The 26310-nt window shown below is 40.6% G+C and overlaps 1 protein-coding gene across 1 annotated transcript in view; it reads left to right on the forward strand.

Moving 5' to 3' along the window:
• Positions 1-26310, forward strand: part of RYR3 (ryanodine receptor 3) — a 358818-nt gene that overhangs the window by 268438 nt on the left and 64070 nt on the right. Inside the window, exons 63-67 of the mRNA XM_004687571.2 lie at positions 558-796; positions 2123-2204; positions 10630-10760; positions 20907-21227; positions 24083-24323. Coding sequence (XP_004687628.1) covers positions 558-796; positions 2123-2204; positions 10630-10760; positions 20907-21227; positions 24083-24323 — 1014 coding nt within the window. The remainder of the gene's footprint in view (positions 1-557; positions 797-2122; positions 2205-10629; positions 10761-20906; positions 21228-24082; positions 24324-26310) is intronic.

Below are 26310 nucleotides of genomic sequence, written 5' to 3' on the forward strand. Positions count from 1 at the left end.
AGGTGTGGTGGGTGAGAGGATTCACCAGAGACAGAGTGGAGAGAAGAATAGGCAGATTGACAAAATATACTGCTGAGTGGGCGGGTCAGGAGAGATCTGCCACACCATGTGGGTCAGCTCTCTGGCCAGGGATCAAACTCATGCTGCAGTGGCTTTGGACAGCTTCATAATGTGGTGCTTTAACCCATTGTGCCACTAGGAGAGGCCACCTCTCCCTCTTCTTAATTAATGCTTATAGGAGAATGTAGCCAGCTGCGACACTATGGAGACAGCACGTCACTGCTCAGTTTTATTCTAAATCATCCTCTACATTTTCAAAAAAATGTTGAGCTTTAATTCTCTCCAGCCAAGCACCATGGCCCTCTGCCATCCCCCTTTGGGATTGTGTGAGCCAAAGGCCCTCCTGGATGCTAACGACTCCCTCGACCTCCCAACACAGTCTCCTCAGGAGACAGCAGTGCCCAATGCCTACCCAGGGTGCACCGAGTCACCAGTGTCAAGAAGGGATTGACCACAGTCTTGGATTATGCTCTGTTTTCAACACTGTTTGTTTACAGGACTGTCATGAAGTCAGGCTCGGAGCTGGTGAAGGCTGGGTTGAGAGCATTTTTTGAAAATGCTGCAGAAGACTTAGAGAAGACTTCAGAAAACCTGAAGCTTGGGAAGTTTACCCATTCCAGAACACAGATCAAAGGCGTGTCTCAGAATATTAACTACACCACTGTGGCTCTGCTCCCCATCCTGACATCCATCTTTGAGCACGTCGCCCAGCATCAGTTCGGGGTGGATTTGCTCTGTGAGTCACAGTTTGTTTGTCACGGATTTATAGGCACAAAGCCATGGAGAGAGGGTGGAGGCTCATTCACTTAGGTTGACCTTGAGGAGTGAGTAGAGAAAATTTTCCTATACATTTTTCTTCCTGAGTTTTAAAAATGAAGTAATTGAGTCTTTGAGGGGAAGGACCCCAAATTTAAGTATATAATATTTAATCTTCCCCACTATTATTCTGGACCAGAATTTTCCACCTGCTAGTATCAACCTGAGCCATTGTGCTCCCACTTAATTTGAAAAGGTTATCTGAGTAATCCAGCAGGAGATACAGGTTTGCTCCTGGGGTTTTTCAGACACCAATTTTCCTGTTTAAAAGCCCTAATTTATTCATTGGCCACCAGAAGCAAAGGAAAGATGCTAGCATTTCATTATCCAAGGCTTCAGAAGAAAACCGTAGCTGGTTGGATTTACTTGAATTTGCATTTAATACCAGGTATGACCTCCTTGCAAATACACTGCCATCAAAATTCAGTTTCACACTTTTGGTGTTGGCACATGATTTACTTTAACCAGTTGTTGATCTCTAGGCTGGTACACCTGAGCACCTGAAAGCCAGTTATTTCCATGGGAAGAAAAGGGAACCGTCGGGGAATATCAAACTCCTCATTTTGCATCATGAGAACAATATACTTCCTTGTTGAAAATAAAAACTTAAACTAGTTCATATTGTATGAAACGAGTCCCATATTAAGAGCACTAGACATTAACAGGAGCATTTAGTCTATGGCTTAAACTGTGTTACTAGTTGTAACTTGCCTCTTCCTTAGAAAACATGGCAAAATCGTGATACAATTGAATTGCCTTGTGAAAAATAGCTATCAGAGTACCTGACAAAGGCATGCATGAGGAACTTGGCTCTCTCTGAAGACATGGGGATGTCATGTCCATCTGCTAGAATGAAAGACCCAGTCAGGCTTCATATTTCTTATGTTCTTCCTTCCAAAGGAAAGAAATAATGTCCTAGGTAACATTTGACTATGGTGTCTCTCTATATTGGGGAAAAATAAGACCCCATATGGAAGGACTGACTGGTCACATGGTTCCTTTCCCTAAGAAGCGATGTGATCCACATCAGAAGCTCCCCAGAAGAACTGGGTGGCTTAGAAAAAGGTGTTTTCCTATCAGGGTTTTCTCTCCCATTGCAGCAACTAGCATCAGGATGCGAGGGGATGGGTGAGGGGTAAACTCTCCAAGACTGCGATCTTGGCTCTTGAATGGTGCTGGCGTGTTTCCCCTTGGAGGGCCTAGGGATTGATGCACAGCTATGACACCCCCTTTCTCTTCTTTCCAGTGGGCGATGTGCAGATTTCATGCTACCACATACTGTGCAGCCTCTACGCCCTTGGGACTGGAAAGAACATCTATGTTGAAAGGTAATTAGTCAAGAAAGAGACAAGCACAGTCAGGCTCAGAAAAAATGTTACTTTCTTCACAAACACTTAATAATATATTTCAATCCAGCACAATGGAAGTGCTCACTCAAATGGGTTGGTGATTTCAAGCCTCTGAATGCTTGGCAACATTAAGAAGTACAATGAGGCTATTGAGACTTACGAATGGGGTGAAGATGGATAATATATGTATGTAGTGTGAGGAGCATTATTAGCCAGCCTGAGTCATGTGTTTAGTGACCAAAAAATGCCAAAGAAATGTTTCTTCATAATCACAGCTTCCCAATAGCTTCCAGGGTTCCTGTGGTTAAAGCTCGCTGAGAAGCTCAAGGGAATGCGGCAGTTGCTTTAGTGTTTAATGAGTTTCTTCTGTGATACCATCCTGGACCTTTGTCATCCTCGGCTGTCAGATTAATGTTAGTTTTAAGCAAGTGCACATACTGGTTGCAGAAATGCTGTTCAATAATCTCGAATCTGAACAAACTGATTTGCAGAGGTCCTTGGGTTCCAGCTCTGCTCTCTAATCTGCCTGGAGCAATGCAGGGCTTTGGTGACCCTCTGCTTTTCAGCAGCAAAGGGCCCTCTGTTGTGTTGTTATACTTTAATCCACAGGGAAGATCAGAAGGATAAACATAGTATTATCCAAACTCTGGACTTAGTCTTATCCGAGGGAGACTTTTTTACTCCCTTTTTTCTTGTTCTTTCAAATGAGGAAAGTGGAAGGAACTCAGTCTGGACATAAAATGTGTGTGAATATCCCCTTTGTATATGTACCCCATGTGTCGCCTCAGTTTATCAAACAAGACAAGGATAAATTCAGTTCACATCAGGACTTACATAGATTCAAATTTCTCAGGAAAACAAAGAGACTTTGACTCCTTCAAGAAATCATGTACTAGTTACAAAAAAATGCTGAACAAATGCCTGTATTTTCATCATCACAGCTTCCAGAGTTCAATAAATTAGCTGAAGAACTAGTGGTTCATTTATTCCAATTATGATTTCAATTCCTTATAGTTGTACAGCTTCCTTTATTGTACATAAAATATAGACTAATATTTTGGTCAGTTAGTAATAGGAATTGAACGGGCAAAAGTTTTAAATGTATCCTATCTCAAGTCAGTAAGAGAATAATTTTTTCCATTTAATTCTGAATTTCACTCAGGAAAGGTGTCTTTAAATGATTCCTTCCACTGAACATTTGTGGATATTTTCTCAATATCTTGGCTTATTCTGACTTACGCATGTGTGTATTATGTACATCTGTATGTGTGTATGTTTTTGTCCTACATTTGAAAGGCCTATCCATTCTCTTGGGGGTGAGGGAATCAAAAAACCTCAACTCTGAAACATCAGAATGAGATCGCTTCCTGGTGACTTTCATACCGTACTCACATATTCATCATCCTCAGTCTGGGGTAGTATTGTGATCACTGGCTCCTGGGCTTTATACTCAAGTTCTTAACAGCCAAGGCTTGATGCACCTAGGTCAAGGTCAAGGTCAAGATCTCCCCAATGGCTCTGTGTGAGTGCAGCAACTAAGGAATTGAAGATTTAAATCCTGAAGACATGATGTCACTATTCGTGACTTTCATTTGTTTTCTTTTGTATTATGAAAGACATACCTTTTTAAAAATTCAAATGATTTTGAATTTTCCCTCCCTCCTGTTTCCCTCCCCATCCCCCCTTCACACACACCTGAATCTAGTTCCCAAAGGATGCCATTCTAGTTATTTTCCATATGTGTACATTTTACATACATGGGCTCATAATATTGTTTGGCACCTTTGCCCTGGATAAAGCAAAAATCCAACTTTTCTTGTCATGCTCCTCATGTTTGTTTAATTTGTCATATAGATACAATAACCATTAACTGTATTAAGATTAGCAAATTTTGAACATTTCCCCACCTCTCCCTACCCTTTCTGCCTTTCTTTTTTGCTATATAACATTAGAAATTATATATGGATAACACTTATAGCCTATTCTAACGCAAATAGTCTCAAAATTGGTTACCTTAGTTTATATTTAAATAATTCAATGCATCATAAATCCTTTGAAATGTGACTTCTTCATCCCCAAATTTTTATTTTTATTTCTTTCTTGGTGGCCAGATTTATCAATATGTGGTTGTTTCTCTAGGTATTAAGATACAAGTAAGTTCTTAGATATTCTTGAGTACTTGGTATTTTAGAATATTATGCTTTACCTTTATATGTGAACAGTTTCTGAGATATAAAATCCTGGAATCATAATTTTCTTCCCTGAGAAGCATATAAACTTTGCTTCTTTGTGTTCTGACCTGGTATATTTCCTGGGTGAGGCAATTTATTCCACTTACCCGTGACTTTGTGGTAGGAATGGAGAAGCTGGCTGCAGATTAGGTTTTTTGTTTTGTTTTTTAAGACTTAAAGCTCATTAACTTCAGTCCCTTCTGCTTCTGAGAACTTAATGTGTCCCCCTCAGCCTTAGAATCAGGCTTTCCTCTATTTAGTCTCCAGTTTTATTATATAATTGTTGGAGCTTTCTTTCTTTTTTTTTTTTTACTTTCACATCCCTCATTTTCTCTCTGGCACCTCTTAGCTAGTTCTCTTCTGTTTTGTATTTGTATGATTTTACAAATCCCATGTTATTGACTCATGATTTGTTTTCATTGAGTTTACAGGTATACAGAGAGAATTTTCCCACCTTTTTTTTTTTTTTTTTGTGGATAATCTCCTGACCTATGTTTTTGACTATTCTTCATTTGCTACAATTCTAGTTGTCTAGAATGGAAAAAAAAGAGATTGTACATGGGTGGGTGTGTGGGTGTGTGTGTGTGTGTGTAAGTAAAGCAAAGTCAGGCAACTTAAAAATCTGAGAAGTTGGTTTAGGACTAATTCTTTCCCATTATATCAGCTGGACACTTATGTACGGCTAGAAATGTGTCCACCCTTAGCCTTTGGTGTCCTCTCCCAAGAAAAGAGGATAGCTGGCTCAAGGGAAAGGTTGGTGAGATTCTTAGTGCATTATATGGTCTCTGGAATTTTCCTCAGTGACCTAATGTGTATTTGTACTCTCCTGTGAAGGAGCTGGGGCAGCAGCAGTAGAATATGTTACTTTATACTCTTCCATTCCACTCATCTCAGGTGGTTCTCCAGACTGATGGCACATACATGCCTTCCCTACTCCAGTGCTGTCTGCCACTGCAGTGTGGAGTCTGGCCACCGTGTGCGGTCCAACTGTTGTCCCAAACCCTACTCATACCCTTTGCCTTTAGTAATTAAAACAAAAACTTATCTTCTGTGCTCTTCCAAATTCCCATGTTTATTTCTAGAGATTTTCACCCTCATCATTGTGTCTCAAAATTCAGTTTTAGTTCCAGCATCCTCCTTTGATGTGGTCCATAACTTTGTGATGGAAGTTACAACACATTTTCTAATTTTGGCAGAAATCCAGAATTCTTCCCCACTCTGTTACAGGGTAGCCCAGAGTGGACTTGGGCTGCCTGTCTGTGGGGCCTCACTCGCGCACTCAAAATGTAATTTTCTGCAGACACACACAAAAAAGGTAATGGGTTTATTTACAAAAAGGGGAAAGGAAAAGGAAACAACCCAGGGAAAGAGAGAGGGATATTAAGTAGCTGGACTACTTTACCAGCTGGGCTAACTTGGAGCTCTAGTCCCAAACTAACGCTGCCAGCCCCAGTCACAGGGTCTGAGAGTTGCTCCAGAGAGAGAGAACCATTCCCTCTCCAGAGTGACAGTTGGAAAACCACTTACTATTTATCCCCCAAAGTCCCAGAATGCTGCTTAGCTCCGCCCTTGGGTCCTCGCTGTTCTCTCCTTGGTACTGCTGGGAGTTGTAGTTTTCCAATCACTGGAGTAAGGGGTGGGATCCAGAAAGCTAGAGTAGGGGGTGGAGTCCACAAGACTCTGCAGAGTTCTTTTAAGGCATCTTTCCCCTTAACAATTCCACCCTCCCCCAAAATCTCGTGAATTTTAAAGAGGAAAGTATAATAAAATTCAACATTTCTCCATCACCATTTACTCATGTTTCCTTGGCTAGAGACTATCTGTAATGTTGCCAGGGGATCACAGAACACTTGGATTCAAGCTGTACTTTGTTTACATGTGGATAGGAAAGTCTCCAGTCATCTCGGTAACAGAGTGCATGTGAACAGGACAGTCACTGAAGATCCAAAACAGTGGCTCTTCTTTTGGAATATTTTCTAATTAAGACAGTGCTGAGAAGGTCACTGAGAGTGGAGTTCTCAGATAGGTAAAGCCGTGCATGCATGTAACCATGGAAGATATTTCTGGTTTTTAACATCCGTGTTCTTGGGCTCATGGAAGGAGCGTTTAATGAGGCGGAGGAGGGAGGTTGGCTGAGAAAATTAAGTCTGGAAATGGGTTACATTAAACATTGAAAGTCCATTTTATTTCAAATGAAGACTGTAGTGTTCCCATCATATTTTAGAGATACTTTCTATCTGCTCTACCTCCGCCTTTGTAACCAACTGTTTATAATTAAACATCGCATGCTTCCCTAGCCCTTCAAGACTGCTGGTATTACTACCCAGAGCCATGACCCCACTCTCTGCTGTTTTTCTCTTTAACATCTTCTGAAATATATATAAAGGAACTTTCAAAACTGCAGTGGATGAAAAATACTGCATTAGGTAGTAATAACTGAGGGGGCAGAATTACTATATCTACAAATAAACTTTCAAGCTGTTCTTTGCAGTAGAGCTGTTTCTGTGGCCCTTGTATTGTTTGGTCCACACCCACAGCATCCACAAGGGGATGCTAGTAACCAGAAAGCACTAATGCTCCAGGCCTTGCCTAGAATGTTCCTTTTGGCCTAAGGATCAAGGGCCTCCACACTGGTATTACTGTCACACTTTTGTGCTTTACCTTTACAGAATTGTTAAAAGCCAGACGTGGAGAAATGTTTATCCTTCTTGGTGGTAGGGCTAACTGGCCTTATGTTTTTTCGAATCTAAGAAAATGCACTATTATTAACCTTGTTGAGACTCAGGGTTGTCAGTAATTAAGTGAGAGAGGGCAGGGAACTCCATGCCGTGTTACTTGAGCCAGTATCGTCAGGTTAGCTCCAAGTTGGGTCCCAAGGAGTGTCTTTGAGTCAGACTCTCTGGCAATCCACTTTCTTGAGATGATGACTTTAATTTTGGTGAGAGGAGATAGGTCAACTTAGCACCAAGCAACACAAGCACAGCTGTTTCTTAGGTTTACCCCCCAAAACCAACTAAAATCTGCTCTCAGATGTGAATCACTACTGCCACCTCTATCACCCAGACTTTCTTTCATCAATGCTCATCCAGTGGCATTTCTTTCCCCTTCACAGCTTAACTCACTTCATCATCATCATTCTCCAAAGCAAGGCTATAGAGCAGAAATACAATATTTCTCTTCATTTGTCACTGTGTTTGGTGATAACGGGGAGACTGTTGACTGAACAGAATAGTGGCATGTGACTCTTCATACTTGATGTCTGCGGGTCCTTTCTGTCCTCATTGTCACTGAGGGTGTGTCAGTTCCTTCAGTATTGCAATTAAAATGATACCTCTCTTCTCATACCTTCCCACCACCTTGAACTTAGCAAAGAAGGGAAGAAATCATAATCTGGAAGAAAAGATGGTGGAGGGACAAATACAGGCAAACAACTGGTTTGGGCCTGGTGAGATGTGAAGTGGCCTTGCAAATGCTCCCCAAAGAGTAAGCCAGGTCTCTGCAGAACCCCCAGTCTCACTGGCTCCCTTTTCACCTGATGCAGCCTCCAAGTAGAGCCCCTAGCAGCATTAATACCCAGGACATAGGAGCATCTGCTTTGTGTCCTCTGTTACAGACCTAGATGGGGGATTTGAATACAAATCTAAGGAAGAACAATGTTGTGCCATTAACTAAGAAATGACTGCCTGGCCTAACCCCTTTTACTTGCTGATTTTATTTTTTAATTTTGTATTGAAGTGGCATTGCATTATAGCATTATGCAAGTTTAAGGTGTACATCATTATATATCACCATGTGGGTAGATTTCATTAAGTTCACTAAAAGTCCATTGCTATCTTCCATTGTACAATGGATTCATTTCTCATGATTTAGAGCTAGCCACTTCCCAGCCAAATAAGCCTAAAAGCCCATCAGAAGAAAGTGGAAGATGAAGAATAAAACCACAATTATTAATTGTGCCTTTAAGTAATTGACAGAACATTTTTCCCCTAAGTTTGATAACTTGGCTGAAGATTGGGAGAGAGGGCTTCCAAGAAATACACAGCTCTCTGCCAACTCACTCAGCCCCCAGCAGCCTCCCACACCCCCACCCCCAGCACCCCACCCCCACCTCCATCTAATCAAGCAAAGTTTTCTTGTCTCTCAAGCAGAATAATGTTTCTCAGCATTGGCTCGCAACTTGAGTTGACTGGTCTCAAAGGCAAAGAGGATGGGCTGTTTGCCCCTTGAGCTTGCCCCCTGCAGGTTCTGATTCTACCTCATATTGTCATTTTATTTTTCAGGACCAGTAAGAACACGTTTATAATCCAACACAAGCATGTTTCTCTATATACTATAATGAAGTTGCAGGTTGATTACAACCCCTATAATAATCATGCATAATTGTTATTTTATCACTTTGCTTCAGGAGTCTACATTTAGTAAAAAAGGGTTTTCACCACCTAGTGTGAAGTAAAGGTTAATTAAGACTATCTGGCCAGCAACTCTGTGAATAATGACACCCCTAGACACCCCCACCCCACAGTAAATGATTGTTATATCCAGAGACCTATAGTTTTGATGTTCTGGCTTGTTGATGCTGCTGGAATTGGTTGGCTGTTGTCACAGTGAAAGGTAATGAGCACAATCTTGGGTACAGGTTTTGGTGGGGAATGGAAGGAAGATTAGGGGGGCAGCACCCCCTAGGTGGCAGCCTGACACCCCCAGTTCCCAGGGATTCTGCTATTGGGCTTCATACACAGAGCATTGGCATGCAATTTGAGTTGATCAGCCACAGAGAAAGGCAAAAAAGATGGGCTCAAATACTGTAAGCCCCATCCAATTCCTAATTATAGACCTTTTGTCTGCATTTTCCTCTAATTATCCTTGTATCAAGGCCTAACAAAAGACTCACATTATTGGTTTATTTGAAGAAATTTTTCTGCTTATTTTGGAACTGACATCACGTGTCACTCACAGGACAGGTGACTGAATGGCAGTGAGTGGCAGAAGAGATTGATGGGTGGGAAACAGATGGCTCTGGCCTCTTCATTCATCAGAAAGCAATAGATGGCAGCCGCTATGCCAGGCCTTCGAGCCAGCACTGTCCCTGTGTTGTCTCACTAGCGGAGAGAACCCACTAGGTTCCACAGTAGATGCCCAGGCTAAGCCCAGGACTGGGAGGGGACGTGTTATTTCTGACCTGACTCTGCTCTGGCCACCTTCTGATTCATTCCCACTACTTATGCTTATACATTGACTACCTGCAAGCATAGGCCCTGTGGGTCAGAGAACCAGAAACCTGAACTAGGAACTCGAAGCATTTTGGCTTTGATTGTGGGTTTCACCAAGAAACTTTAAATCAATAGATGGTGGCCACTCGAATATTTTAAAATGAGGGATTGAATAGGTGTTAGAGGCCTTTCCTCTAAATGAAACACTATGCTTTAGGACCCATGGTTTCTATTGCAAGGCAGGTATTTTATTTTGTATCTCATTGGACCTTCTGGCCTATTGTTTACTGTTCCCATCAGAAATACAGGTTCCCTTTACAGAGAATATAGACAAAGAAATTACAGATTTTTTTTTAAATTTATTTATTTATTTGTACAGAACTGGGGTACAGGCCAGAGATGCGGAGGGTGAGAGGATTCACCAGAGACAGAGCGGGAAGCAGAACGGGCAGATCGACGAAGTACTCTGCTGAGGGGAGCAGCGGGCGGGTCAGGAGAGGTCTGCCTCGCCATGTGGTCACCTCCGGGGCAGGCGGAAATTGAACTCATGTGGAAGTGGCTTTAGTTTCTTAGTGCAGTGCTTTAACCCGCTGCGCCACCAGGGAGGGCCAAAATTACAGATTATTTTAAAGCACTTTGAGGAGAAGGAGAATCAAATTCATCTTGCCTACCACAGAAGTTGCTGTCAAACATTCTGAAAGAGAACCAAGATACAGAGTGTATTTTATCACCTTGGCATTTAAGAACTAGGTTCTAGTGGGTATGGCCTTTGTAAACCTATTGGTTAGTGCTCAGAGAAAGGTGGGGGAGGTAGGAATGTGTATGGCCTTCCCAAACCTGGGATGTCCGGTGAGAAGTGGTCTGAGAAGGGCCTGAGACATCTTGTGAATCAGGGCTGGTCCCTCAATGCATTGGACCAACATGGAGGCGAAATCACTTCTAAATTGACTTCTTTGTTTCCAGGCAACGTCCTGCCCTTGGAGAATGTCTGGCCTCACTGGCAGCTGCCATACCAGTGGCGTTCCTGGAGCCCACCCTTAACCGCTATAATCCACTCTCCGTCTTCAACACCAAAACCCCCAGGGAGAGGTCTAGTAAGTATCTTCCCACAGAGGTCACCAACCCAGTGCAGTACTCAAAGGAGAACAGTGAGCAGGAAGGCCACTCTGGACAGAGAACGATCACAGTACCCTGCAGCTCTGCTAGTTTATCTAGGAGGGACCCAGCAGTCAGCTAGGGCCATGTGGCTTATGTCCATCTTTGGAAAAATGAGCAAGTACTTTGTTACCATCAGGCTTTGGTTTCCTCTTCTGCAAAATGAGGAGACATTGATGTTGAGTTCTAAATCCTTGACAACCCAAAACTTCAGGTTCTTTTGTTCTCTGGGGCTGCTTTGGGTCTCAATCCCCCCTTTATGCACCTGAGTACACGACTACTATTAACAGTCCCCCTGCAGATGGCATCAGGAGGGCACATGTGTGCTAATGACCTGGTTTTGCTCTTCAGTCAAAGGAGAGACTGTTTCCAAGATTGATGACCACATGTTCTCCATCTTCAAGAAAAAGCATCAACATGAATTGAAGTTATGCAAGAAAGAATCAAACATGAGTGTTGACACTCTGAGTTCTAGAAAAACCATCAGTAATTTATGGCCCAGGGCCAGATCTGGCCCACTGCCTATTTTTTAAATAATGTTTTATTGAAACAAAATCTCCTCTCCTGTTTGCATGCTATCCATGGCTGCTTTCGCACTGTGTAGAGGAAGAGAAGTAATTTAATTTTTCCTGCATCCTTCATTATTCTTAGCTGAAACACCCCCATGAAAATACAGATTACTAGAAGAAAAAATGAAATTTTAATTACATACATATAAATGGAATCCTGCAAAGATATGAGACTCAAAAGGCACCTAGGTGATTGAGGTATCTATAGCTTCCTGAGCTAAGGATAGAGAGGGGACTCGGGGTGCTTCAGTAAAGGTAGGAGGGGGACAATTCAAGCTGAGCTGCTTTCCCTGTCCCTGCCACCCAGGTAAGTTTCTCAGGTGATCTCTGATAAGAGTTTTGTTCTGGTACAGACCTCTCTAGTATAAATTCCTTTTATAGATGTGGATTTCCTTACAAATGTGTTAACTTCTCCTCTGTTCCCAGAGCTTTCATTGTGTCTATAGTTCCTTAAACTGGCCTACAATGCCTAAAATATTTGCTGTGTGGAACTTTGGAGAAAAAGTTTTCCCACACTTCCACCCCTCATTCCAAAATAACCTACCATTGCATTCAAGTCAGGGTGTAAGCTTGCTTCTGGAAGGAGGGCAGGAGAGTCCTCCTATATGAATTGTGATCTTGCTCAAGGACAATAGAAGAGAAGAGAAGAGGTTCAAGCAACAGCCTGTCAAGCTTGGCCTCCAGTTAAAAATAATTGACAACAATTTGATAGAACATAAAGCAAAAACTATGGTTCTAATCAATCTGAAGGGAGTGATTAGTAAAATCTCTCAAACCAGAACCTCTCCTATCCAGATCCAATATTTTCCTTCAGATACTGATACACAGTACCTGTGGATGGGTAGATGGCGTGGCAGTTCCATTGAGTACAAACCCCCTTTTCATACTGCCTTGAGACATTAGCACCTTTTTTCTACACCACTCTTTCAGCTAGCAAGGCAGCATGCTAGCCATGGCAGCTGTATTCCCACTTGATCCTTACTTCAGATGAAGAAGCACATTGTCCTAAGAAATAATGGCCAAGACCATTTCAACAAGGCTGCTTAATAAAATTTCCCTGAGCTGGAATACAGTGGAGGCCCATGAGTGTTTTCAGAGTAGTCAGATCAGACACATGGCCAAGAGGTCTCCACCTGCAGGCTCATCTCTTCTTTTCTTTTTCTTTTTTTGAGACTACGAAAAATGTATTTCCAATCCTCATGTTTCCCAATGAGTCACATCCTGCTGAATCTGGATAGGCTTTGGGAACATTGCGAAATGGCTGTGATATCTATAGACAAGTAATGGCCGAGTGTTGCTCCCCAATTCCAAAGGGACCTGGGCCCAGTCATGACAGTTCTGGATATTTATTCATTTATTCTGCTCTAACGGTGACTCCAGAAATAGTGTATCTCTGACTCTGAATCATCAATGTGTAGAGCATTTGGAAAAGTAGAAAATGCTAGCGTGGCTTTGGGAGGCAGGGGAATGAGTGTTCTGTTCTCCTACTCAATGGTTGTTTGAAAAATGTTCCTTTTAGTTTAGACACCTTTATGTTGATTTAGTGAGACACATTCATAAATAAAAAGTGGGTAACAACCATTACATATTCCATAAAGAAAAAAGAGACAAGGATATGATTAGTGGTGGGCCCAAGTCCCCTAGGTCCATGTTTTTCATCATTCAGTTATTCAGCAAAAAGTGAATGTGTGCTCGTGTGTGCTCTTGGGCAGTAGAGTGCATCCTAGGATGAGCTGGCTTGTCTGAGAGGGCTTCCCAGAGAGTGATGGATGACTCTGTGGGCATCATTCACTATACAAAGTGGGGCACCTGGGGGATGAAGGAAGGGGAGGTATGTATTGTGTGACATGTGATGTAAGCCTTTGGTTTTGAAATACAATATGAACTAATTTATGAAGACATTAGTCAGTTTGACATCTCTATTAGTAGACAGGTGGTGTTTTCCCAGAATGACTATGTAAGGTCCTATAAGATCCTGAGGCATCTTCTGACTCATTCAAAAATTATTAACATGTGCCTAGAAAAGGTCTAATGCCTATTGTTCAAAACTAGGTGAATCATTGGTTATCAATGCTCTTTTAATCAGAATATTAGAGTAACAAAAATATCCTAGCCAGAGAGAATGTAGGTCCAGTTTCCATGTCAGCTGCCACAAATAATTGCTGTTCTCTGGGAATGTCTTCTTGAAGGAAGGGATGCATGGCAGAGGCAAGATGACTTCAAAGGCTAAGTCAGTGGTTCTCAAATTCTCATATGCATCAGAATCACTCAGAAGACTTGTTAAAATAATGAGCCTGGGGCTTTCCCTGGTGGCACAAAGGGTTAAAGTGCCACAGTATGAAGCTCTCTGAAGCCACTGCAGCATGAGTTTGATCCCTGGCCAGGGAGCTGACCCACATGGCGCGGCAAAACTCTCCTGACCCACCCACTGCTATCCTCAGCAGCGTACTTTGTCAGTCTGCCTGTTCTGCTTCCTACTCTGTCTCTGGTGATTCCTCTCACCCACCATATCTCTTGTCTGTACCCCAGTTCTGTAAGCATAAATAAATAAATCTTAAAAAATATAATAATGAGCCCTACCCCTTGAGTTTCTAACTCTGTAGGTCTAAAGTCAGATCTTAACAAGGTTCCAAGTGCGGCTGCTACTAGTGGTTCAAGGACCCCACTTAGAGAAGCATTGATCTAGAGGATGAAAGAACAGTGTGTTCTGATGATACCCCCTGATAGCCTTGTGTCTGATTCTAGCAGGACCCAACCGAGACTGTTTTTCAGGTAAATAACTCAACAGCATTTATTTTCTGGGTTTATTATGTGGCATTTGAAGCCAACACAACATCTGAATCTCAAATGTTTCTCCCATTCAAGGACCAATTACACATAAATAACTTCCAAAGGTCATGATAATGAGTGTAGTACAGCAACCTCAAGCAAATGTTTTCCTTAGTTTGGGGGAAAAAAAGGGTCTGTGATGATCTATAATCTAGATGACATTTAAACACAAACCTGAGCCTTCATGTTTGTAATATTCCCACAGTGGTATCTGTGGGTAGTTGGCATTGTTCTGTGTGTAGAGCTTCAAGGTAGAAAGATTGACTCCACTGTCTTCACCTGTTTACTCTGACACTGTATGTGGAAAATCACCCTACTTGTGAAGGTCTCTCCAGTCCCCAACTTAATATCACCCTTGATTGTTGTTGCTCCACTGCAAGGTACAGACAAGAATTGTTCTCTGCAAATGACAAGTATTAGCAGTGGTCTGGGTAACCAGTACAATTCCTTCCCTCTGTAAATAACAGAAGTTTAATTCTTTGGCTTTCATGCTACTAACCCTTTTGAATTACCTGAATTTTGAAGGCCATTGGTCTACTCATGACTTCCAAAAAAGAGAAATCTTTAATCTTTGGCCAGAAGGTCATAGTGGTAACAACAGAAATTTATCACTAGGCAAAAGGGTTTGGAGCTTAGTGGGGGCACTCCATAGTGGGGAAACCCCACCCATTCATTGCTTTACAATTGCACATGCCATCTAGTAGAACCACTTGTCTAAACTGCAAGTTCATTATCTCCTGTGTAGCGTTATTCCTTCTCTGCTCCGAACACTACAGTCATGGGAAAAGAACTCAGAGCAGTCTCTTTCAGTTGGCTAATATTCATAAAGTTCAAAAGAATTTGGTATGGTCTCTAGAGAAGAAACTTAAAACCAGCTACAACCCCAAGAGCAAAGGCCTTACAGGCAGAACTCAATTCATGTACCCAGTGAAAATATATTCTCATTTGAAATTGTCTGCTTTGTCCTTTACTTTTCATGGACTCTGCATTTTACTCCTAAAAACAAGAAGGATTTCAAATCTTAAATGTTCTACTGGAGATGTTCTAGTGGAACTGATGGTATCATTTGTCTACGACCTCTCAGATTTCTGAGGCCCTCTGGGCCTGATGATTTGGCCCTAGAGTGAGAAGTTTAGCTTGAGATAAATCTGCATCTGGGTCCCTGACCCAGAAGAACTGTGTGTGGTGAGTCGGGAGTTCAGGTAAATGTACCTGCCACGCTTTGGGTTGGTGCCTCCTTCTCAACCATCCATGTCCCTCCACTCAGATCCTTTGTTATCTTCTGGTCTTTCCTGCTGTCTTTTAGGAAAGAATATTTTGTACCTGAAGACAAGGGCAGTTACCTCCTGGCAGCTTCTCTTTGTGATTGTTGTATCTGACAGCCTTCCTTGGTTTAATGTTGAACTTCATTCTGTTCAATCTGTTGCTACTTCATCCTGTCTTTGTTCAGTGCAGGGACCTCAGCCTTCAGTATGTGGAAAAGATGGGACTCATTCACTGTCTCTTGCACATAAGCTTCAGAAACAAAAGGTTTAAGTGAATGACAGAAAGTCTTGGCATAGGGCACCTCCGGTCATCAGTAACTTCTGTTGTAAATGCAGAAGTCAGTGCTTGTGCAAAGTTTTCATCACCAAAATTTCAACCAGGTTGAATGTGTTGTATCTACTCCACACAATAGGCTGTTTGATGCAGGGGGGTTCTTTTCTTTCTTTTTAATTTTTAATAGTCAACTTTTTTTTTAATTTTTACAATGATACCTACATTAAAGAAGGGAAAAGGCCTATGTCTAAAAACTAATCATAGTTTGATATTAACTGTTCCCCCCACCACCATTCCCTGGTGTTCTTTTGTCCCTTTCCCTCTCTCCTCCCTCTTATCCTCAGAGCCCTCAAGATATTTATTAATGTCCAGTAGCATTAAAAGTATTTTACATTTTCAAATTGTCTTATAAGTGTGCAGTATTTTTACTTTCTGGCTTCTTTGCTGGATATAGTTCTTTCAGATTCCCTCTATTGAAAATCATCCTTTCTTGCAATATTCAATGGTGTGTATATTCTCTGTATTTTTGATCCACTCATCTGTTAAAGCAGATGTAGGCTGCTTCCTACCCTAACTTTTGTAAATAATGTTGCTGTATATATTGTAGAACACATGGGGTTTTTGTTGGTGGTTTCATATTCTATGAACATATACCCAAGAGAAATATTGCTGGGTCACCCAGTATTTCTAACTTTGATTTTTAAGGTAAATCCAGATTGTTTTCCACACTGGTGTCACAGTTCAGTCCCATCAACAGTATAATAGTGTTCTTTTTCTCCATCTCTCCAGCACTTATTAGGCATCTTTTTGATATGTACCATTTTCAGTTAGCATCTCATTGTAGTTTTAATCTGTATCTCTCTTATTAGGAGTGATGGTGAACATTTTTTTAATATGTCTTTTATCCTGCAGATATCCTTTTTTGAAGAATTGTCTCTTCATATCTGTTGCCCATTTGTTAATGGAGTTCATTATTTTGTTGCTAAATTGTATGAATGTTTTTATATGATAATCCTTTATTGTTTATATATTCTGTGAATATTTTTTCCCATTCAGTAGCCTATCTATTTAATTCGCTTGTATTTTCCTTTGCTGTGTAGAAGCTTTTTAACTTGACATAATCACAATTATTTATTTTTGTTTTTAATTCCCTTGCATAAGGGTTGAGTCATGAAAAATATCTTTATTGCTGACATCATGGAACATATTGCCAATGTTTTCTTCCGTGCATTTTATTGTTGTAGGTCTTATATCTAAATCTTTAATCCATGTGGAATTTATTTTTGTGCACAATGGTAGTGAGTAATCCAAGTTCATTATGTTACATGTGGTTGTTCAATTTCTCACCTTCATTTGTTATAAAGAGGTTGTCTTTTCATTTTACAGTAATGGATGTTTTATCACAAATAAATATGGATATGACGTGGAGTCATCTTTATACTCTAATCTGTTCCATTGGTCTGTGTATCTATTTCTGTGCCAGTACAATATTATTTTTCGTACAGTTAACTTATAAAGTCAATCTGATACCTTAAGTATTCTCCTTTTTTCTTTTTCTTTTTTTTTTAAAGATTTATTTATTTATTTGTGCATACAGAACTGGGGTACAGGCCAGAGGCTCAGGGGCAGTGAGAGGCTTCACCAGAGACAGAGCGGGGAACAGAACAGGCAGATCGACGAAGTACACTGCTGAGGGGAGCAGCGGGCGGGTCAGGAGAGGACTGCCACAACATGTGGTCACCTCCCGGGCAGGCGGAATCGAACTCATGCGGAACCGGCTTTCGATTCTCAGTCCTGTGCTTTAACCCGCTGCGCCACCAGGGAGGACCTCTCTCCTTTTTCTTAAAGACCTTTTGCAAGGTCTTTTGTGGTTCCATATAAACTTCAATATTTTTATTCATTTTCTTTGAAAAATATTGTTGGACTTTTAATGGAGTTTACATTAAATTTATGTATCATTTTAGGCAGGATCATCATTCAGGCTATATTGATTCTCCCATCCATGAGCATTGATATCATTCCATCTCCTTATGTTACAAAGCCCTTGAATAATAACTTGTCATCCTCATTGTAAAGATCATCTACTTCCTTTGTTAGGTTAATTCTTTGGTATTTAGTTCTTTTTAAAGCAGTTATAAATGGAGTTATTTTCTTAATTTCTTTTACTATTTCATTCTTAGTACATAGAATGAAACTATGGATTTTTGTATGTTGACTTTGTAGCTTGCCACTTTGCTAAATTAATTTTTTTCTAATACTTTTTGATGGCATCTTTAAGATCTTCTATATATAATATCACCTGCAAATAGTAATAGTTTCACTTCTTTTCCTATTTGGATTCCCTTTATTTCCTGTGTTTATCTTATAGTTCTGGCCAAACCTCTAATATTTGGCTAAATATAAGTGATTTTCATAGGAAGCTTTGTCTTATGGCAGATCATATTGGGAAAGATTTCAGTTTTCATCATTGATTATTATATTGCCTATTCATTTGTGATATGTTTTATCCCCAACTTTAAAGTTTTTATAATATGTGGATGCTGAATCTTAGCAATTGCTTTATCTACATTTTTTATATTATTATGTGGTTTTCACCTTTACTTTTGTTGATATGCTGTATTACATTAATTGATTTATATATATCAAAGCATCCCTGCTTAGGGTAAATTCCACTTGATGTGCTATATAATATTTGTGATATACTATTGAGTTCAATTTGCTAGCATTTTGTTGAAAATTTTTGCATCAATGTTCATCAAGAATACTAGTCTATAATTTTCTTGTGCTATCATTGGTTTTAGTATTAAGGTAATGTTGGCATCATAAAATGTATTCAGGAGGATTTTTTCTTCTTGTATATTTAGAAGCAGTTTGACCAAGATGGGCATTAGTTCTTTAAACTCATTTCTAAAGCCATCTGGTTCTGGGCTTTAATTTTTCAGAATTTTTAATACTGTTTGAATTTCCATGTTTGTGATTGGTTTGTTGAACTCATCTGTTTCTTCCTGGGTTATTTTTGGTAAATTATGTTGATAAGAAATTTATCTGCTTCTTCAAGGTTTTTAAATGTGTTGGCATACAGTTGTCCACAGTAATTTCTTACAATCTTTGTATTTTTGTGTTGCCCATAATGATCTCTCCTCTTTCAGTTTTGATTCTATTTATTGTTTTCTCTTTAAATGTTCCTGATATTTTTTAGTTGTCATTTGTTTTTGTAACCATCATCTAACCTTTAGTTCTAAGTATTGCTTATCTTTGTTGGGAAGATAAATTTTGCATAAATAGCACAAGGTTGGGCTTTGTTTTAAAATCCATTGAGCTACTACATCTTTTGACTGATCAGTTCAAACCATTTATTTAAAGGTGACTACTGAGATGTAAGTGTTCATTGACATTTTATGTTTTTACTTTGGTTTGTCTTTTTTTTAGGGCTTTCTATTTTGTTCTGTCTAGTTGCGATTTCCATTGTTACATGTGTTATGTCTATTATTTTCATTTGAGGATTCTACTGAGGTCAGTGTATAATGGATTATTTGTGTGACCTTTCAGCAATCTATTCTCTAACTTATTCTAATGGACCACATTGTCACTTTCCTCTTCTCCATGTTGAAATTTGATATTGATTGTTCTATTGATTTATAATAACCCTTTTAGGATTTCCTTCATGTATGATTTGGTGTTGATAACTCCTTATACTTTTTGCTTTTTAGTGACAGTCTTACTCTTCCTTCTGTCTTGATAATTTTGTCATAAAGGATGCTAGACTAGAAGTCTTTTTTTTTTTTTTAAAGAGTTATTTATTTATTTGTGCATACAGAACTGGGGTACAGGCCAGAGGCTCAGGGGCGGTGAGAGGCTTCACCAGAGACAGAGTGGGGAGCAGAACAGGCAGATCGACGAAGTACACTGCTGAGGGAAGCAGTGGGCGGGTCAGGAGAGGTCTGGCTCCGGGGCAGGCGGGAATTGAACTCATGCGGAAGTGGCTTCAGATTCTCAGTGCTGTGCTTTAACCGGCTGCGCCACCAGGGAGGGCCGAAGTCTTTTTTTTTTTAAGTACTTTGAATGTATCTCTCTAGTCCCTTCTTGCTTATAATGTTTCTGTTGAAAAATCTGTTGATAGTCTGATTAGTGTTCCATTACCTTTTTTCCTTTGAATATTTTTAATATTCTAATCACTGGTTCTTTACTATGTATCTTGATGTATGTCAATCTGGTCTTATTTTGTTTAGAACACTGTGGGCTTCTTGGAGCACAATGTTTTCACTGATTATTTCTTTAAATAGACTTTCTGTGCCTTCCTCTTTCTCTTCTCTTTCAATGATCCCTGTGGCATAGATATTATTTCTCTTTAAATTTCTCTTTAAAGCACACTTACACTCTTTACAATTTTTTTAATTCTTTTTTCTCTATCTTGTTCTATTTCTGTTTTCTTCAGTATTGTGTTTCAAGTTTATTAATTATCTCTATTGCTTTGTTTGTCTGCTATTAAGGTCCTGAACTTTATTTAGATCATCTATACTATTTAGCTCTTATTTCTGAATTTAGCTGCTCCAGGTTTTCATTACCTTCTTTTTTTTTTTTTTTTTTTAATTTCCATAGGCCTTTCCAGGACTGTTTGCTTGAATTCAGTCTTTTTCCATATCTCCTCTGAGTTTGGGTGAGCCTAACAACTTCACTCTGCCACCTTCCTGCCCAACTTTTCTGCTTCCTTTTCTAAATAGTACACATGATCCATATGATTAAACCATGAGTTAGCAGTCAAACACTGGCTAGTTGCTATTCTTCTAGTATTGCCTTCTCCACAGTGTATGCACTGAGACTAGGACAATGGGGGAGAAGACTGACTTTATCACAATAAAGTCTTAAGAAATGTGCTTCATCTGTGCCTTTACAATGCCCTTTTAACCTTATACATAAGGGTTTTAACCCTTATATGACATCAGAGATTGCAGATAATGCAATCTCTGAAAGCTGCAATTTTTACAGTGACAACAGAGGGAGAGAAGCTCCCCTACATCCACTGCTTACTCATCTGAGGTTCTGGGATAGAAACTTATATCCAAAGATGAGTACACAGAAGTGGGAGAAGGTTTCCTTTTTGTGCTTTTGAATTTCTGTCCCTCTGCTCTTCCTTTCCCTCTCGGTCAGTTCTGGGAATGCCAGATACAGTGGAGGAGATGTGTCCTGACATCCCACAGCTGGAAGGACTGATGAAAGAAATCAACACACTGGCTGAATCAGGGGCCCGCTACACAGAGATGCCCCATGTCATTGAGGTGATCTTGCCCATGCTCTGCAACTACCTGTCCTACTGGTGGGAGCGGGGCCCTGAGCACCTGCCACCAAGCACAGGTCCTTGGTGCACCAAGATCACTTCTGAACACCTCAGTGTCATCCTGGGGAACATTCTGAAGATCATCAACAACAACCTGGGCATCGATGAGGCCTCCTGGATGAAGCGCATTGCAGGTACCTTTTCTCCCCAATTCCCTCCACACCTGGTACCAAGAAGCCGGGATGCTCTTTTCATCTCCGGTCTAGCTTTACGTCATTCCCCTTTCCACACACCTTGTGCCAGGTATTTAGCCATCAAGAGTCAATGTAGTTTCCTTCCCTTAGCAAATGTGCCTGCACCACTCCCCAACTAATCCAGGCCCTTGAAGTCTCCAGGATGTCCTTCCTGGTAAGCACTGCCTCATTTACGGTCATTGCTTTATTTTCTTTGGCTACTTGAAAACTCAGTATGCTCTTACAATTATAGTGGTCTGTATTTTCTTAGTAAGTGTTCCTGTGTGTTTTCTGCATGTATAAAACTACTTCTGTCTGAGCTGTACTATAGCACCCTAATGCCACATTAAGGACAAATACTCTGCTTTTGTATTCACTTGTTGTTTTGTACAACACAGATTAATTCACAGCAGCTTTTTTTTTTTTTTTTGGCTCTTTTTTCTTTATTCTTCTAGGGTCCTTGCTTATCGTAGGCTCTTAATCAGTGTTATTAGCTGATATTCTGTTCCTTAAGCTACCTCACAAAAGGAAAGACTTACAAAATGAATAAGCATATTTAGAGTCAGAAAACTGAATATTTAATGCCCTGTGTGTCAGAGTCAATGAAGATGGAAATTAAGGCAAAGTCACTGTCTTAAGTAGAACTACAGGTAGATGGACAACTCCACTGTCACAGCTTCATTCACATAATCCCTGAGGCCAGGAAACTCAGTAATAAGGTCAAAGGTAAGTAGTAGTCCAATCCAGGTATTGACTTCCCTGGACAAACAAATAGATGTTCCCCTGAAAGGTTAAGGAAAAAAAGTTTCCACCCCCTTCCTGTCTCAGAAAGACAGAAATCAAAACCATAAATATTTTGGATGTCGATTGCTATTAGATATATTGGCCTGTGTGAACATGAGAAAGTAAACTGGTATTCCTTTCTTACCTGTTAGCCCTATTATAGGTCTGGCACAAAGGTTTATATGTGCTGATTTATGGATTTCAATTTCAGAAAGGGGAATGATCAGTGGCCTAGCTGCTCTAATGCTCTGGAGGTACAGAGAGGAAGGATACCACAGCAGAAGGGCATTGATGGGAACTGAACTTAGCCGTGATTCCCACCAATGAATCCAGATCCCATTCATCCAGGTCACGTAATTCCTGGTGGCTAAACAATCTATTTTAAATAGTAATCACAAATCATCCATTTCTGGAACACCTATTCTGATGATTACTTCAAGGCAGGCATGCCCTTCGTTAAAGGGTGGAGTATAAAATGCAAGCCTTCCTAGTGCTCCTAGTCTTCTACTTCTTGATAGTGCGACCCAGCAGAGGGCTATTGTCATCTTTTTTTTCTAAAAACATCCTTTTGGTACAGTAAAAAAAAAAATAAGGAAAACTGGGACTTTAAAAAATTGCTGGAATGCAAACAATTTCCTTTTCTGAGCATTTCCTTTTTTGAGCATTTCTTTTGAAATGCTAAAAGCTAAAAGAACCTTGAAATACAGTGAACCTATTAATTTTATTTCACATTTTTTATAAATACTCTGATGTTCTTTATTATAAGTTAGACCAGTGGAATACTTCATGAAGTTCCATTCATGGTTTGCTTCTGCTCACTAACTCCTAGCAATAGCCCCAGCCTCTAGTACAGTTCACTACAGTGGTCATAGATTATATGCCTTCTCGGTGCTCAGAGACGCCTCCATGAAGTAGGTTGCAGTTCACAAATGCTCAAGGCTTAGCTGGGTTCATGTATTCTTCATATTTTTCTATAATTGTTACAGGACACCAAATCTGTTACAGGACAGGGAGAGAGGGGCACCCCTGAAGCCCCAAACCTGCCTGCTCTAAGTGGGTTCTGCCATCCGCCGCATCAAGACAAAACATATAAAACTTTAATGAAAAAGGGACTTTAATACAGTAAATATACACAAAGAATATAACTTCAAAATCAAACACCTGAAGTTACCCATCCCCTCGTGGGCAAAAGTCAGCCCAAAAGGGATTGGCTCAAAGCAAGGCCTGAAAGCTGCCACAAGACTAAAGCACCTCTGGCCCGGACCATGGAAAAGGGTCAGAAATGGCCAGACAAATCTGGGAGGAAAAGAGCAACATCAAAATCAATATAAACACTGCCATAGTCACCTCCCTGCATGTCTCTCACCCACATCTGCCTTAACCAGTCCAGGGTCAGGAAACAAGCCCGGTTTCTTCCTCACATGTTTGCTGCTCCATGTGGCTTCCTCAGGTCTCCTTCTTGTTCTCCATCCAGCCTCCTTCTCCTTCTTCTCCTTTCTCCTTTTTCTCTGCTCAGCTCCACCCTCCTGGGTGGGGCAGGGAACCTGGAACTTCCCCTTTTCCTAGGGGCCACCCTGTTACATAACCAGAATGCCTAAATTAAGTGCCTACTCCAGATTCAGTAGAGTGCTGGTTATGATGAACAGGAAGTCTTCCTTCCATCTGGCTAGTGAGCCAAAGCCAACATAAATGCACAATAAGATGACAGATGACACAAAATATAGTCAGTTACGAAGAACTGAGAGGTATGATAAATGTCATGCATTCATGTGGAATTCAGAGGTGGCAAGGGGTCCCTGTGGCCTGCAGAAGAAAGCAGGAATGGGGATCATCTCCTTCTGTGGCCCTTTACCATCATCCCACCCAACTGTGGCTTCATAGGAGGGCAGCACCAAGTGAAGATTAATGAAGCAAGGGCAGGTCCCATCTTAAGTTAATGGGTTTCCATAGCCTCACCTTTCATTATCACTTCTTTCCACTTACCAGTTATCATAACATGTGAAATGAAAAAGAGGTCCTTTGTTTGCTAACAGTATATGCCCAGCCAATCATCAGTAAAGCCAGGCCTGACCTGCTGAGGAGCCACTTCATCCCAACTCTGGAGAAGCTGAAAAAAAAGGCGGTCAAGACTGTGCAGGAAGAGGAGCAACTAAAAGCTGATGGCAAAGGAGACACGCAGGAGGCGGAACTCCTCATCCTGGATGAGTTTGCCATCCTCTGCAGAGACCTCTATGCCTTCTACCCCATGCTAATTCGCTACGTGGACAATAACAGGTAGGAGGGAGACGAGGTTTGGGAATGCCTGCTAACAGCACAATAAGATGATCTTGGGGTTATGTTACCTGCCAGCTACCAGCACGCTCTTCCCCTACTAATACCTGGCTATCTAGAAAGTACTTTCTTTGACTAGTGCATCTGTGATCAGAGATACAGTCAGGCCTTCCATCCTTACAGGTACCAGAGGGAGTTGGCTAAGTGAGGATAGCAGTGACCAACTCTGACTCTCTGCTGTTCAATCACACATCCACTCAACAGATACTTAGCCGAGTATCAGGCAGCAGGGGCCAGAAATGAGCAAAAAGATGTCTAGCCAGGGAACTTGCATCTGATGGGAGTTGGGGATCACAGACAATAGACGAAACATGTATACAGAGCATGGGAAAGGGAATTGGGAGTGCCAGGGTGGACTGGATTCTCAGGTTTAAAGAGCAAATTATTGAGAAAGCAGCACTTGAGCAAAGACCTGAAGGAGGTGAGAGGACGTTGAAGTGGCAACAGGGCCAAGAGTACAGGGCCTTGGGGCCATCAGGAAGACCAGTTTTTTCTCTCAATGAGATGACAAGTTGGCGGAGTGTTAAGCTAACTTGTCATATTATCCACTTCACTCTTTGAACTCTGTGAACTCTGTGCAAATAAGGCAGTGAGGAGTCTGGTTGTGGGCTCCCAGTAAGCTCATCAAGAGCTCATTAGTGAGTATCAGAGTCTGGAGGAAGTGGGGAATGGGAGGAAGTGAGGAATTCTGCTTAACAGAATTGCAGTTTCCTTTTGTGGCCCTCAAAAATACTCTGTAACTAGATAGTGATTGCCCACTTATGAAAATACTAAAATTCACTAATGGCAAATTTTATGTGATTTGTCTTTTGACACAAGAAATACTTCTGCATTCTTCTACTTAGAAGTGAATTGATGAATCATATGGTTGATCTACTTTAATGTTTTGAGAAAACTCCACACTGCTTTCCAGAGGAGCTGGATCAGTTCACATATCATACACAGCATGTGTCCATATCCTCACCAACACTTGCTTCTGATCTTTTGGATGGGCCATTTTCACAGATGTGATGTGCTATCTCATTGTGGTTTTTATTTGTATTTCACTGATCATAAGTGATGGTGAGCATTTTTTCATGTGCCTATTGGCCATCTCTGTTTCTTTAGAGATGTTTCTATTCAGATTTTCCATTTTTGATAAGGTTGTTTGTATTTTTTTATTGAGTTGTATGATTTCTTTGTAGATCTTAAATACTAGCCTCTTCTTTGATGTATGACGTACAAATATTTTCTTCCATTTGGTAGGGTATTTTTTCATTTTAAAGCTCCTTTCTTTGCTCTGCAGAGTTTTCAATTTGATGTAGTCCCATTTGTTTGTTTTGTTTCTGTTTCCCTTGCAGTTGGGAAGACATCCCCAAAACCAGTATTTTGGAGTATTTTGCCTAGGTTTTCTTCTATGTATGTTATGGTTTCAGGACTTCCATCCAATTCTTTAATTTATTTTCAGTTAGTTGTAGTGTATGGTGTGAAACAATGGTCTAATTTCACTCTTGTGTATGTCGCTGTCTTATTTTCCCAGTACCATTTGTTAAAAAAAAAAACCTTTCCTTCAGTGTTTGCTTTGGGTCCTTTGTCCCAAATGAATATGTAAATGTGGGCTCATTTATGGGCTCTCAGTTCTACTCCTTTGGCTTGCATGTCTGTTTTTATTCCAGTACCATATTTTTTAATTACTATAGCTTTGTAGTATAATTTGAAGTCTGGGGGTGTGATATGTTCACTCTTTTTTTTCAAAACTGTTTTTTGGCTATTTATCAAGACTTCTTTGGCTATTTGGAGTCTTTCATGACTCCATGTAATTTCAGTAATATCTGTTCTATTTCTTTGAATAGTGCCATTGAAACTTTGATAAAGGCTACATTGAATCTTGTGTATTGGGTAAAATGGACATTTTAACAATGTTAATTCTTCTAATCCATGAACAGGGAAT

This window comes from Condylura cristata, unplaced genomic scaffold, assembly GCF_000260355.1.
Source record: "Condylura cristata isolate star-nosed mole 26May11 unplaced genomic scaffold, ConCri1.0 scaffold00023, whole genome shotgun sequence".
Classification (NCBI taxonomy): Eukaryota; Metazoa; Chordata; class Mammalia; order Eulipotyphla; family Talpidae; genus Condylura; species Condylura cristata.